The following is a 14,495-nucleotide window of genomic DNA, read 5'->3' on the forward strand; positions in this document are numbered from 1 at the left end:
TTCAAAAACCTTACTAAAATTAACCAAATCAAAAACTACTTCTTTTTCATTCAAGTTTATTCCTAACAAAACTCCCCCATAAACTTAAATGCTCTGTTCAATGATTCCACCTGCGCCGCTTTCGTTTTCTTGAGCTTAATCGTGGTTTCTTCAGTTTTCTCTTCTTTTCCTCGAGCGGCAAAATAGGGTTGTCCTTTTCTGATGAGACTTCATTTGGATCTTCTCGAGAACAGCCCATCTAAGACACCAACTCTTCATTTCTCCAGTTTGGTTTTATCACGAGTGAGTGTCTCAATCATGTGTCGTAAATTCATTTCTCCAGTTTGGTTTTATCACGAGTGAGTGTCTCAATCATGTGTCGTAAATTCATTGCCTCCTGTTGGACTTGATTCAAGTTCACGTCGAGTGAGTTTCTCTCCCTCACTAGCTCGTCCATGTTAAATAAAATCTCTGCCTTATTTAGTTAGGTTTGTAAAAACATATGAGTTCACGCGAATGGAGGAGCGTGATTCTAGGGGCCATTGTTTTGACAAAGTGGGCGAAGTCTTCGTCCACTTATTCTATTTTTGTATATTTGGTTTTTCTATTTTTGTAATTAGATTTGTTATTTAAACCATTCAACTGATGTAAAATAAAATATCGAGTCTTCAGCATTATCAGCGAATCTCTCTCTCTCTTCTTTTACTTCCGCTAATTTTTCCTTCGAAGAAACTTCGGCCAATTTTTCGTCGACATCTGATTTGCCAGAGTCAACAAGTGGTATCAGAGCCTCGTTGAAGCGATCGGTAGTATACCATCACAGAAGAGCCAACCTATCAACAATCAAGTTGAATAGCTCAAGTGGTTAGAGTGTCGACCTAACAACACACAGGTCTCAGGTTCGAGTAGAAGAAAATGCAAAGGGCGAAAATAAGCACATCGTGGGGTCCATCCCGAGCAAGCTCGCTCACTCCTTCACGCCGCCGTCAAGTGCCGGCATCTCCATCACCACCACGAAGAGGCCGACGCCGTGATGACGGGTGTCGAGTTGTCGTTGAGTGAGTGATCAGGGAGACAAAGACCGACACCTGAGCAGAAATTGCTGGAGCAAGCTGAGGAATAAGGAGAAGAAGGCTGAAAAGGCCCATGTGGCTCAATCTCTTCATGGTGTAACTGCATGCGTCCCCAATTTCAATTCCAAATCCGACGACACGATGTTCTGAAAAGGCCCATGTGGCTCAATCCGAGGAGGACGAGCCAGCTCTCTTCATGGTAACGAGCAACACGAGCACCAGCAATGGATCCGTGGGACGGTGAAATTCGGCGACGGCTCCGTCGTCGAGATCGAAGGGTGCGGCACCATCCTGTTCGTCAGTAAGGGAGGCGAGCATCGCAAGCTGACCGACGTTTACTTCATCCCGAGGCTCAAGACTAACCTTGTGAGCCTGGGTCAACTCGATGAGACAGGTTGCTTCATTTCCATCGAGCGCGGACTACTGAAAATCTGCGATAATCAACGACGGCTGCTCACGCAGGCAAGGCGCACCACAAACCGTCTTTACATCCTGGAGTTAAAGATAGACCAACCCGTTAGCCTCTCGGCCAAGACCGAAGAGGTATCTTGGAGGTGGCACGCAAGGTACACTTAAACTTTCCAGCCCTAGAAAAGAAAAGCTACAGAAGAAGGAGTTGGTGCACAACTCGCCTTTACCCTTTCCGTCTCGAACAGCGCCGTAAGAGTCTCTTCCTCCTGTTAGTCGATGACAAAAGCCGCTTCATGTGGCTGACTTTGCTGCAAGCGAAAAGTGAGGCGGTTAAGAGCATTAAAGCGCGAGCGTAGGCCGAATGCGAGTGCTGCGCACAGACCGAGGTGGAGAATTCACCTCGGCAAGTTTCAGTAAGTACTGCGACGAGATCGGCACCTAACGGCGCCCTACTCCTCCCAACAGAACGGAGTGGTAGAGCGCCGAAATCAGACCATTGTTGGTGACGGCGAGGTCATTGTTGGTGACGGCCGGGATGCCTGGGAGATTCTGGGGAGAGGCAGTAATGACGGCTGTCTATCTCCTCAATCGGTCACCAACCTGAAGCCTCGACGGGAAGACGCCATATGAGGCCTGGTACAACAAAAAACCAACAGTACATCATTTTCGCGTGTTCGGCTGCGTCGCATACATGAAAGGTAACACGTCCCCATCTCGCCAAGCTCGATCCCAGGGGACTGAAGGTCGTCTTCATCGGCTACGAACCCAGGGGACTGAAGGTCGTCTTCATCGGCTACGAACCCGGGAGCAAGGCGTACAGACTCTATGATCCTGTAGAGGGGCGAGCTCACGTGTCTCGCGACGTCGTCTTCGACGAAAGCACCTTCTAGCAGTGGAATGACGTGATCGAGGCAGACCGTAATCCAAATCAATTCACGGTGGAGTACCTCGTCACCGAGCCTGAAGAAGGAGGAGCCCAGCATCAAGAGACGTCACCGCCGCCAGCAGGTGCACCACCTGAACCAGTGGAATTCGCAACACCACGGACTGCGGATTCGACGCTGGATGCCGATCACGATACTGATCTGGAGGCTAGGTACCGGAGGATGGATGACCTAGTGGGAGGAGGTGAACCACCTGGACTAGCAGCGCGCGAGCTCGAGGAAGTGGCCGAACTACATGTCGTCAGTGCAGATGAACCAAACACCTTCGTCGAAGTAGAAAAGAACCCGTGCTGGCGGAAGGCAATGCAGGAGGAGATGACATCCATCACTGAGAACCAGACGTGGAGTCTGGAGGATATGCCACCGGGACACCGAGCCATAGGGCTCAAATGGGTCTTCAAACTGAAGCGCAACGAAAAAGGAGAAGTTGTGAAGCACAAGGCTCGTCTGGTGGCGAAGGGCTACGTCCAGAAGCAAGGAGTGGACTTCGAAGAGGTATTTGCGCCAGTAGCAAGGTTAGAATCCGTTCGTTTCTTGCTGGCAATTGCAGCACATCACTCTTGGGAGGTTCACCATATGGACGTAAAGTCTGCTTTCCTTAACGGAGAGTTGAAGGAGACCGTCTATGTTCGACAACCACCTGGCTTCCTGGATAACGACAACCCTAATAAGGTACTGCGCCTGCACAAAGCACTCTACTGGCTTCGACAAGCCCCACGAGCCTGGAACGCGAAGCTCGACAGTACCCTACTGTCACTGAATTTCAAACATTGTGCCTCTGAGCATGGCATGTACACGTACGGCCACGGCAAAAAGCGACTGATCGCAGGAGTGTACGTCGACGACCTCATAATCACTGGAGGCGACGTGGGAGTCCTCGGAAGGTTCAAGAATGAGATGTCGAAAAACTTCGAGATGAGCGATCTCGGTGTGCTCAGCTACTACCTCGGTATCGAAGTGCAACAGAACTCTTCCGGCATCTCCATCTGCCAAAGTGCATACGCGAGGAAGCTGCTGGACACAACTAGGCTTGTGGACAGTAATCCTACCAGGACGCCAATGGAGGCCCGACTTCAACTAAGGAAGGCCGGCACTACGACGACAGTCGACTCCACCAATTACCGCAGCATTGTCGGGAGTCTGCGCTATCTGGTAAACTCTCGTCCTGATCTTGCTTATTCTGTTGGATATGTGAGCAGGTTTATGGAAGCACCTAGGGAGGAGCATCTAGTGGCTGTCAAGCGCATCCTGTGCTATGTAGCCGGAACCAGAGGCTGGGGCGTAAGATACTGCACTGGGAGCGGAAAGAAGAAACTCAAACTGGTCGGCTACAGCGATAGTGACATGGCCGGTGACGTTGATGATCGTAAGAGCACCAGCGGAATGATCTACTTTCTCTCAGGCGGCGCGATCTGCTGGCAATCAACAAAACAGAAGGTAGTTGCTTTGTCTTCCTGCGAAGCAGAATACATCGCCGCTTCGATGGCAGCAACTCAAGGGATCTGGCTTGCACGACTAATGGAAGAACTCATCGGGAGAGAAAGCGATCCACCAATGCTATACGTAGACAACAAAGCTACGATCTCCCTGATCAAAAATCCAGTTTTGCACGACCGGAGCAAGCACATAGAAATCAGATTCCACTACATTCGAGAATGTGCAGATCGAGGGCTCATCAAGATTGATTTCATCCGAACAGAGGAACAACTTGGAGACATTTTCACCAAGTCCCTGGCGCGGGTGAAATTTGAAGAACTACGCTCAAAGATCGAAGTTCAAATAATAAGGTACAGCTTTTAGGAGGAGATTGTTAAATAAAAGCTCTGCCTTATTTAGTTAGGTTTGTAAAAACATGAGTTCACGCGAATGGAGGAGCGTGATTCTAGGGGCCATTGTTTTGGCAAAGTGGGCGAAGTCTTCGTCCACTTATTCTATTTTTGTATATTTGGTTTTTCTATTTTTGTAATTAGATTTGTTATTTAAACCATTCAACTGATGTAAAATAAAATATCGAGTCTTCAGCATTATCAGCGAATCTCTCTCTCTCTCCTTTTACTTCCGCTAATTTTTCCTTCGAAGAAACCTTCGGCCAATTTTTCGTCGACATCCGATTTGCCAGAGTCAACAGTCCACTAGACCCTCAATCTCCATTAACAAACCATTCTCTTTCTTCACACCTTTTTCAACTTTCTTCGTAAGATCGGAGATTATCTTCTCATTCTTTTCCTTCTCCTATTTTAGACAGAAGGAACTCTTACTTAACTCAGCCATTTCTTTCTCTAACCTTTCAACTTTTGTTTCCAACTCTTTCTTTTCTTCTTCAATTTTCATCCTCTTTATTCTTTCTTCCTCGAATTTCCTTTCCGGCCATTGGAGCTCTCTCTCTTCGAGCTCAAGCTCTCTGTTATCCGGTTGTTCATCCTTCTTCGATTTTCTCGTCTCTGATACTGCAATTTTGCCAAATCCGCTGCGTATCACCTCATTTCCAACAACTTCCACTACCTCACGACAATCGCCATCGACTTTCACATCGCCGTCTCCTTTTGTGTTCGGCTCTTCATTTTGGCCCATCAAGAGGATGCCTCCACTTGTTGCATCATCCAAGGGCAGGTTGATGGTTTCTTCCACCTTTTCTTCGGCCAGACAATCTCTCGCATAGTGACCCATTCTGCCACAATTGAAACATCTGTCGAAGTTACAACTATTTGCATAGTGGTCATATTTCTGACATTTATAGCACTGGATGTTGGAATTGTATCCTTGACCGCGCCCTTGATTGCGTCCTCTTCCACGAAAATTTGCTTGGCTCGACAGTCTCTTCTCCTGGTAGTTTTCTTCGTAACTATTGCCTTGGCCACCTCGACCATTCCCGCGGCTTCCACGACCTCTACTTTGAACATTTTGTGAATAGAGTACTTTTCCATCCTTTATTGATGCCTTCGTCTGAAGCGCTTGATCGACTGGCTCTTCCTTTTTATTCTTACGTTGCTCGTGTGCCTCGAGAGAATCGGTGAGCTCATCAACTGTGAACTTCACTAGGTCCTTCGACTCTTCTATGGCACATAAAACATTCTCGAAGTTGTCTGTTAAAGACCTCAAGATTTTCTCCACAACCCGTGTCGTGGGTAACATTTCTCAGTTTCAATTTAGTTGATTCGCCACGGTCTGTACACGTGTAATATAGTCAGATACATTTTCTGACTCTTTCATCTTCATGCTCTCCAACTCACCACGCAGAGTCTAGAGACGCACCTACTTGACTCGGTCGGTTCCTTTGAACACCTTTTCTAGAGTGTCCCACGCTTCTTTTGAAGTAGTTGCCCTTGCAATCTTTTCGAAACCCGACTTGTCAACAGCTCGGAACAGCATGTATAATGTTGCATTATCCTTTGATCGTGCTTCCTTTAGCGTCTTGTTTTGCATATAACCCGTGGTATCCTTCGGTTCTTCGAAACCTTCTTCAACCACCTCCCATGCGTCTTTCGAACCGAGAAGAGCTTTCATTTGGATGCTCCAATTCTCGTAGTTCGTCTTTGTCAGTCGTGGTACCGGCATTTGTCCCATCATGTTCACCAACGGCTTTGATACTAATTTGTAGAAAATAAATTTACTCTGATACCAATTTGTTGAAATTAAAAGCCGCTTCGATACCAACTTATAGAAAATAGACGCTCGCTCTGAAACTACTCGTTTAGATAACTCTCACGAAACTGTGAAGGAGGTGTCGAGAGGGAAGAGACAAGAAGACAAAGAAATTCTCAAAACCCTTTTCTATTACACTGTACAACTTTGTAACTCTTGCTCTTCTTGCTCTGCATAGAAAACCTATTAATTTATAGGTTTTCTAAAACCTAAAATTGGCTATCCCATAACTCACTCTCTCCCAGAATGATTGTTGGCCCTCCATTCTTTTCTTTGGCCTTTTACTTCTCATGACTCAATTTCAAAAACCTTACTAGAATTAACAAAATCAAAAACTACTTTTTTTTTTTTTTCATTTAATATTATTCACAACAGGTATGAAGTTTCTTGGGATTGGTAGGTTAACATCGAAGGTTTTTCCAAGACTTTGCTAGAATAGCCTCGCCTCTCACTCAATTGACAAAAAAAAGGGCATACCTTTCGTATGGGACGATACCTATGAGGCCAACTTTCAAGATCTAAAACAAAGATTAGTGCCTGCCCCGGTGCTCATGGTCCCAAAAAGCTCTGTGGGATACGTGATTTACAGTGATGCATCCAAAAAGGGGCTAGGCTGCATACTGATACAACACGACAAGGTTGTTGCGTACGTGTCACGTCAGTTAAAAGATTACGAGAAAAATTATCCTACACATGATTTGAAATTAACAGCAGTAGTGTTTGTATTAAAAATTTGGCGACATTACCTGTATGGCAAAAAGACCCAAATTTACACGGATCATAAAAATTTAAAATACTTCTTCACACAAAAAGAATTGAACATGAGACAACGTAGATGGCTAGAGCTGGTAAAGGACTACGGCATAGATATCCATTGCCACCCTTGAAAAGCAAATGTAGTAGCAGATGCACTAAGTCGAAAAATAGTACACTCGTTGACCCTCATCACAAGGGAGCCATGAGTGCGAGTTGATTTCGAACGAGCTGACATAGCAGTAGTAACCGAGGAGGTTACAGCCCAGATAACTCGACTTACAGTGCGTCCCACGCTCAGACAGAGGAGCATAGACTCACAACGAGGGGACCCTAGCCTAAACAAAATCCTAGACCAGTTGATAGTAGGTCCAATGAATAGTTTTTCTAAGACTACAAACGATAGACTATTATGTCATGGATGTTTATGTGTCTCAGCTGTGAGTGAAACAAGGAACACAATCCTAGCCGAAGCACACAACTCACCCTTCTCGATACATCTAGGTGGTACGAAGAGGTACCAAGACTTGAAACAACACTTCTGATGGCGGAGTATGAAAAAGGATATCGCGGAATACGTGAGTAATCGTCTAGTGTGCCAATGAGAAAAAGACCCTAGGTAGAAAACAGTCGGACTACTACAATCTCTAAGCATACCGGAATGGAAAAGGGAGAATATTGCTATGGATTTCATAGTAGGCTTATCCAAAACACTAAAGGGTTACACGGTAATTTAGGTAATTGTCGATCGACTGACAAAGTCAGCACACTTTCTACAGGTAAAGCAACATATACAGTAGACAACTGGGCTCAATTGTATGTGAAAGAAATTGTGAGGTTGCATGGAGTCCTGGTACCAATGGTGTCAGATCGGGACCCGCGTTTTACGTCGGCCTTTGGGGCGGACTCCAAGAAGCGTTGGGTACCCACCTCGACTTTAGCACTGCCTTCCACCCACAGACTGATGGCCAAATGAAACAGCTAAACCAAATCTTACAAGTTGGGACACTAAACAACATTTAATGGAATTCTCGTACAATAATAGTTTCCAAGCAACAATCGGGATAGCACCGTTTGAAGCATTATATGGAAAATGGTGTAGATCCCCATTGTGTTGGGACGAAGTAGGAGAACAAGAACTAGTAGAGGACCCGAGTTGGTCTGCATCACAAATGAGGCGGTACAGAAAATTGGAGCAAAGATGCGCACCACACAAAGTAGACAAAAGAGCTATGCCGACGTTAGGCGTAGGAACTTAGAGTTCGTAGAGGGGGGACTCAATGTTCCTAAAAGTAGCTCCTATGAAAGGCGTTCTAAGATTCGGACGTAAGAGAAGGCTAAGCCCCCGCTTTATCGGATCATTCAAAATCTTAGAACAAATAGGTCCAGTAGCATACAAACTAGCCTTACCACCTTCACTCTTGAGCATACACGATGGATTCCATGTGTCCATGTTAAGGAAATATATTACAGACCCTATGCACGTGATAGACTACAGACCCCTCGAGATCGAGGAAAACTTAAGTTATCAAGAGAAATTGATTAAAATCCTAGCTCGGGAAGTGAAAGCCTTACGTAATAGAAACATAGGTTTCGTCAAAGTATTGTGGCGAAACCACCCACCAAGAAAGCGATGTGGGAACGAGAAGAGGAAATAAAATAAAAAATACCCCAAATTGATTCAAGAGTTCGAGACTTTCGAGGATGAAAGTTCTTTTTAAGGGTAGATCATGTAACGAATCAAACCAAAAAAAAGTTTTGTGGTCGCCGACGAAGACCCGAAAACTCCAGCAAACGCCGTAGTTTCCATTCGCACACGACCCATGAATTGCGCCCGACGTCTGGATCACCACGAAAACCAACCCCAACCTTCAACCTTCTCGAAACACCTGCAAGAAAGAAAAATAGTGAGAAAAGCGAGAGAAATAGAGAGAAAATCGAAGAAGCTTTGGCGAACGAAACCAAAACGAAAAACCGACGTCAAAATCATTGAACTACGCCACACAAACCATCCCAGAGACCGTTACACACACCAGGGATAGATTTCAATGTTTCCTAAACATCGTACACCATCGGGGAAGCAAGACAGAACCTCAGATCCCAAAACCTCTCCGATCGGGGAGTTTTAGACCTTTATGAGCCAAACTAACAACATAAACAGGATTAGGAAAAAGAGGAGGCTCAGAAACGAAAGAAAAAGGAAGAAAAGCAACGTCGGAACGGCGTGAGAGATCGTAGGGGAAGAAGACAAGTGCATCATGACCATACTCACCTAAAAGTAGCTCTCACAACCTCGTACAGTGACTTTCTCATCTCGCTTTCTTCATGAAAGTTGTAGAGGGTGTTGCTAGGAAAAAGTAGGGATCATACATTGTCATTCTCCATAGCTCAAGTTATAATCTTTCGAAGTTTGCAGGAAAACTCATTTCTCGTTTGAGCAAAATTTAAGGAAAAAAAAAAAAATCTTATTTGTTGGGCTCTTCAGACCTTATCTTGTCTCGCTTCCTTGATGAAATCTCTTCTTTTTCCTCTCCTTAAGTTAAAGAATCTATTTTGGAAGGACGAATTTGTGTGAACCCTCCAAATTTCTCGTTCAAAACTCTCAGACTCCTTACCCTTTTACGCAGAAACGAAGCTCTTTGGGCAACTCGATAGGGACTTTCTCAACCCTTGATATCTTCATGAATCTTTCTTCTCTCATTTCTACTAAGCCAATGGTATCTTTTAGTTTCAGTTTAAAGGATCTTGAGTGAAGAATTTGAAGTTTCTACCAAATTCATCAAAATTGGACCCATTTTCAACTTCCTTTGATTACCCTCGGTCCTTACCTCCTTTGCCTTCGTTGTCTTCATGAAATCTATTCTCAAGCTCCTAGGAAGTGAATGGAGCTAGTTTGGAGGCATGACATTGCCCGTAGGCTCTAATTGAAATTTCAAGAAAATCCTTCCTTGCAACCTTGGAAGCTTGATTTGGGTGAATATATTTGGACCACTTTCTAATCTCTGATGGTTGGAAAACTCATTTAGAATGCGTAGGAACTAGCTTGAAGAAAAATGATGGTTTGTTTTGAGGAAACTCAAAAGCTAAAGAATTAGAAACGAAAGTCAACTTATTAAGTGTTTAGAAGTTCTCGTGACGTAGTTCTTGGATTTGAGTCAAATTCAATTATTGGATGGGGAATTTTTTAAAGCTAGCTTGTTCTAAAACAAAATAAGGAGCATTTTTGTAAATACTTTAAACTTTGTTATTTTGATGATTTATCAATTTATCAATTTTATTTTATTTTATTTATTATTATTATTATTATTATTTTTTTTTTTTTTGTCATTTTTTCTTCTTCACTATCTTGAAACTTATTTTTTACAATATGTGTAGTTTAACTTAAAATTAGAATAATGACCTTTTTAACTTACCATTTCTTTTCTAAACCTAAACCTTTTTCAAGAGCCTTGAATCCTTACCAAACCTGGCTAAGATATTGAAATCACTTAATTAGGGGTCTTACAAACCCCTGATCAAAGTCCTTTAGAGGAAGAGACTTAAAAAAAAAGGAAAGAAAGAGATTAAGTCACCTTAAACCTTCCATTACGTGGTACATCATAATCACGTATTTTTTCCTCACTTAAATGGAATGCCTCACTTTGTGGGATGTAAACTCAAGCTATATAGCAAAGGATGCAGGGGAATGTTAGGACTACTATCCCATCAAATACGAATTTTAAATTCTAGTCCAAATCGTGAATATAGGAAATTTTCAAGTTCATGTTGTTTTTCGATTATATGATTGAGATGGTCTTCCAAGAGAGTGTCTTAGAATCAAGACTGGTGCTGTGTATTTTGTGTGGAGTGGTAGTGGATAGTCCACTAAAATCCACTCTCCTTGAATGAGACCACACAAGTGCATAAACTAGAATTAGGTAATAGATTAACCAAGAACTCATAACTTAAAACCTTGTTCTCCTTACACATAAATAAAGAACTTAGAATGTAGAATCTTAGGATAAAGGTCCTCATATTATATGTGACGATCCTAAATTTTCTACTTAATCTAAGGTCACTGCGGTATATATATCACGAAAATCAAATGCGAAAATACTTCCTTTAAACTTCTTTATAAAACATAACTTTGTTTTAACACACTACTATGGATTTGCGTGTTCGAAAACATCTTTAAAACGAAGCAACAATGGACTAAATAAAATAAATAAATGAACGATTAAATTAAAAACATCATGTTCTAGCCTAAGTCTAAGAAAAAATAAATGCGACTACCATATGCATGTGTCATGGTCTCAAGTTGCGATGCTAACATTAGCCGTATAGAAATGTTTTGCCTTTACCTAAAATAGAAGTAGCACCTGACTTGAGTATTTTAAAAATACTCTGTAAGTGACCTACTATTGGGATTAAATGCAAACATATATAATTTCATGAATGGGACCTATCATAACAATCTATTTTCCTACGGTAGCTATCCTAACGGGCAATTAGGGTGTGTACTTAATTTTTCTACATGGTCCACACACGCGAGTATGGACCCACCCATTGGTTCGCACACCTCCTGGACCCCCTTTCTAGTCGGGCGAGCATTCTCCCGGAGTTGTTGATGTTGGACACCTGTAAAGAATAGTGACCGTCACGACAACATTATGATAAACATAGTGAACGTTCACTTGTCTAGTAGTGTACGCGTCTGTACGATCACGAAGGAATAGGAGTATCCCCCAATGCATGAACACACAATAATGTATGAGGTTCCAAAATTTTTTCATTTGCATCATTATTCAATAACCCCGCTAGTATCTTGTACATATCATGTCATTTCCCATGTCATTTCTCATATCGTTTATCATATCATTTATCTATCTTCTATGCGATTGTCAGGGTTGTATTTCATGCTAGTTCGTCGTTTGCATGTCCATCATATCATATGTTCATACATATATCATCATATCGTCTTGTTATGTCATATCATAACATTTTCATACTTCCATGTCGGACACCCGTTAGTAATAACGACCATCATGACAGCATTAGTGTACGCGTCCGTACTATCATGAAGGAATAGGAGTATCCCCAACGCATGAACACACAATAATGCACGAGGTCCCAACATTTTTCCATTTTCATTATTATTCAATACAACCCCGCTAGAGTCTTGTTCATATCATATTATTTTCCATGTCATTTCTCATATCGTTTATCATATCACTTATCGTATCTTACATGCAAATGTTAGTGTTGTATTTCATGCTAGTTAGTCATTTTGCATGTTCATCATATCATATCGTTCATACATATATTATAACATATCGTCCTATTATATCATAACATTTTCATACTTCCAGACCTAAGAATTCTCATCATGCACATACAATATCATATCGTGTATCATAACAATCACATAACATATCTCACATTATATTATATCCTAAACATATCATTAATCTCATATTTCCCACCATATCCTATATCATATCGTTCTCATACCATTTTACTACATATATAACTATATATTTATATATTCTTCATTCCCATATCCTATCATGATCATATCATTTCATAAACACTTCGTGGTCATGTCATTCCATATACATATCCTGGTCATATCGTTTCCTAAACTTATTATGTCTCACCAGTCTACCATAATCATATCATTTCTATACGTAACCTTATCGTATCGTTTCATCAATCTATCATAACCATAACGTTTTCTATACATAACCTTATCGTATCATTTTATCAATCTATCATAACAATTGCGTTTTCTATACATAACCTTATCGTATCGTTTTATCAATTTATCATAACTATAACATTTTCTATACATAACCTTATTGAATTGTTTCATCAAACTATCATGACCATAATATTTTCTATACATAACATTATCGTATCGTTTTATCAATCTATCATATCAATAGTATTTTCTATACATAATCTTATCATATCGTCTTATCAATCAATCATAACCATAACATTTCGATACATAACCTAACCATAATGTTTGAACATATCTTAGTCTTATCGTTACATTACGTCTATCTCATTCTTCTCGTATCCTATCTCAAATATATCATTGAACACATTGTACCGTATATATTATCATACCATTCACATATCATAATTTATACAAATATTATTATTGAAACTTTTGAAATTATAAAAGTATTTGTGAGATAGAGTATAAATTTAAAAGTATTTTTATTAATTTAGCCCAAATTTTCCTTACTAAAACCCAAAAACTTCGAATATTGTGCCAATATGGGTGCCTTTTTTTCATTTTTTCTTTGTTCACTTTCTTTATTGGGAGATCCCACTTTGCCACTTTTAAAAACCAAACAAAACTATTTAAATTTCTAAAGATGAAAAGAATAGTTTTGAAAAATTGACGACCAGATCGAAACTAAATTCAACGCATTAAATTGAATGGATGTAGAGTTTTGGAAAGACTTAATATTATTATGGAAATATACTCATATTTAACATTATTGTTTCAAAATCCGGCCGTGTATCTCACATAAATAAAACCTTACATACGAAGCAGCTTCACCATGGAAGGAAGTGGTTGTCATTCATCCATAACCGTTTCAAAGGACACCAGCAACAAAGAAAATCAAACCCTGAGCAGAAAAATGCTAAGCTCAGGCCCTCCAACCCCTTCCGGGTTGATCATGTAAAAGGCCTCGGAATCCCTGGAACCCACCACTCTCTCAAAGTTAGCCCTCATGAACATCACTTCACCATCCTCCTCCTCCTCTACATCTCCATTGGCAGGCAACACTCCAGCGCCAACCGTGATGGGCCCAACAGCTCTAAGAATCCTCCACTCCTCAGCCCCACACTCGAACCTTTGTGCAACCCCATACTTCTTTCCATTGCAATAAGCCCTCCAAATTGCCTCCTCCTGCAGCACCGCCTTCTTCCTCATCTCTCCTTTCGACCATCTGTCGCACTCCAACGCAATCCGGGCTGCCCCCGACGCCATCTCGCGCACCAGGGCGGTGGTCGGCATCGCCAGCTCCACCAGAAACGTAGGCTTTGAATCGCCCTTCTTCGACTGCACTGAGAAATGCACGTGCCCTCGCCTGTGCCCAAATATCGTCCCCACCACCCGATCTGATCTGGCCTTCCCGAGAGCCGCGATGGCAGACCGGAGCTTGGAGATGGAAACGATACCATGTTTGTGTTTGGGTGTGAGGTGGTTGAAGGTGAGGACTTGGTGGTCGTCTTCATTGCCGCCTTGGTTACTGTCTTTGTTTTTGAAGTGGAAATATCTTCGGGAGAGGGAGAAGGAGGAATCGTTTGAGGATTTGGCCATCATTGTTTTCATGTTTGGAACAAGTGTTTACTTCTCTTCTCTTCTCTTCTCTTCTGTGGTGGGTAAGACTAATGAGCAATGGAAGCTATGTGTTGGTTATATATAACACATTTGCCTCAACTTTCACTCTCCTGTTTTTGGTGGTTATACTTGGTGGGATTTTGATTTTTTTTTTTTCTTTTTTTTTTTGGTGGTTATTTCCTATACTATATATATATTCTTTTTTATGGTAAATTACATTTGTATGTGTTACACTAGTAACGTTTTTTTTTTTTTTTTACTAAGGAAGTGATTATAAGGATAAGTTTAAAAACTAAGATATAATTTTAAATTAGGTGGGCATATTGGTCATTTCCATTTCTATTATAGAAA

The 14,495-nt window shown here is 41.8% G+C and overlaps 1 protein-coding gene across 1 annotated transcript; it reads right to left on the reverse strand.

Moving 5' to 3' along the window:
• Positions 1-13,284: 13,284 nt before the first annotated feature.
• Positions 13,285-14,179, reverse strand: LOC111436596 (protein MIZU-KUSSEI 1-like). Its single transcript, XM_023074347.1, has one exon. The coding sequence runs from the start codon at positions 14,133-14,135 to the stop codon at positions 13,419-13,421; it is 717 nt and encodes a 238-aa protein (XP_022930115.1). The 5' UTR covers positions 14,136-14,179; the 3' UTR covers positions 13,285-13,418.
• Between the last annotated feature and the right edge of the window lie 316 nt (positions 14,180-14,495).

The sequence above is a fragment of the Cucurbita moschata genome, unplaced genomic scaffold (genome assembly GCF_002738365.1).
Source record: "Cucurbita moschata cultivar Rifu unplaced genomic scaffold, Cmos_1.0 Cmo_Scf00056, whole genome shotgun sequence".
Lineage (NCBI taxonomy): Eukaryota > Viridiplantae > Streptophyta > Magnoliopsida > Cucurbitales > Cucurbitaceae > Cucurbita > Cucurbita moschata.

What these genes read in the sequence shown, in the direction of transcription:
- LOC111436596 (XM_023074347.1), bottom strand. Translation starts at nt 14,135, where the DNA reads ATGAAAACAATGATGGCCAAATCCTCAAACGATTCCTCCTTCTCCCTC.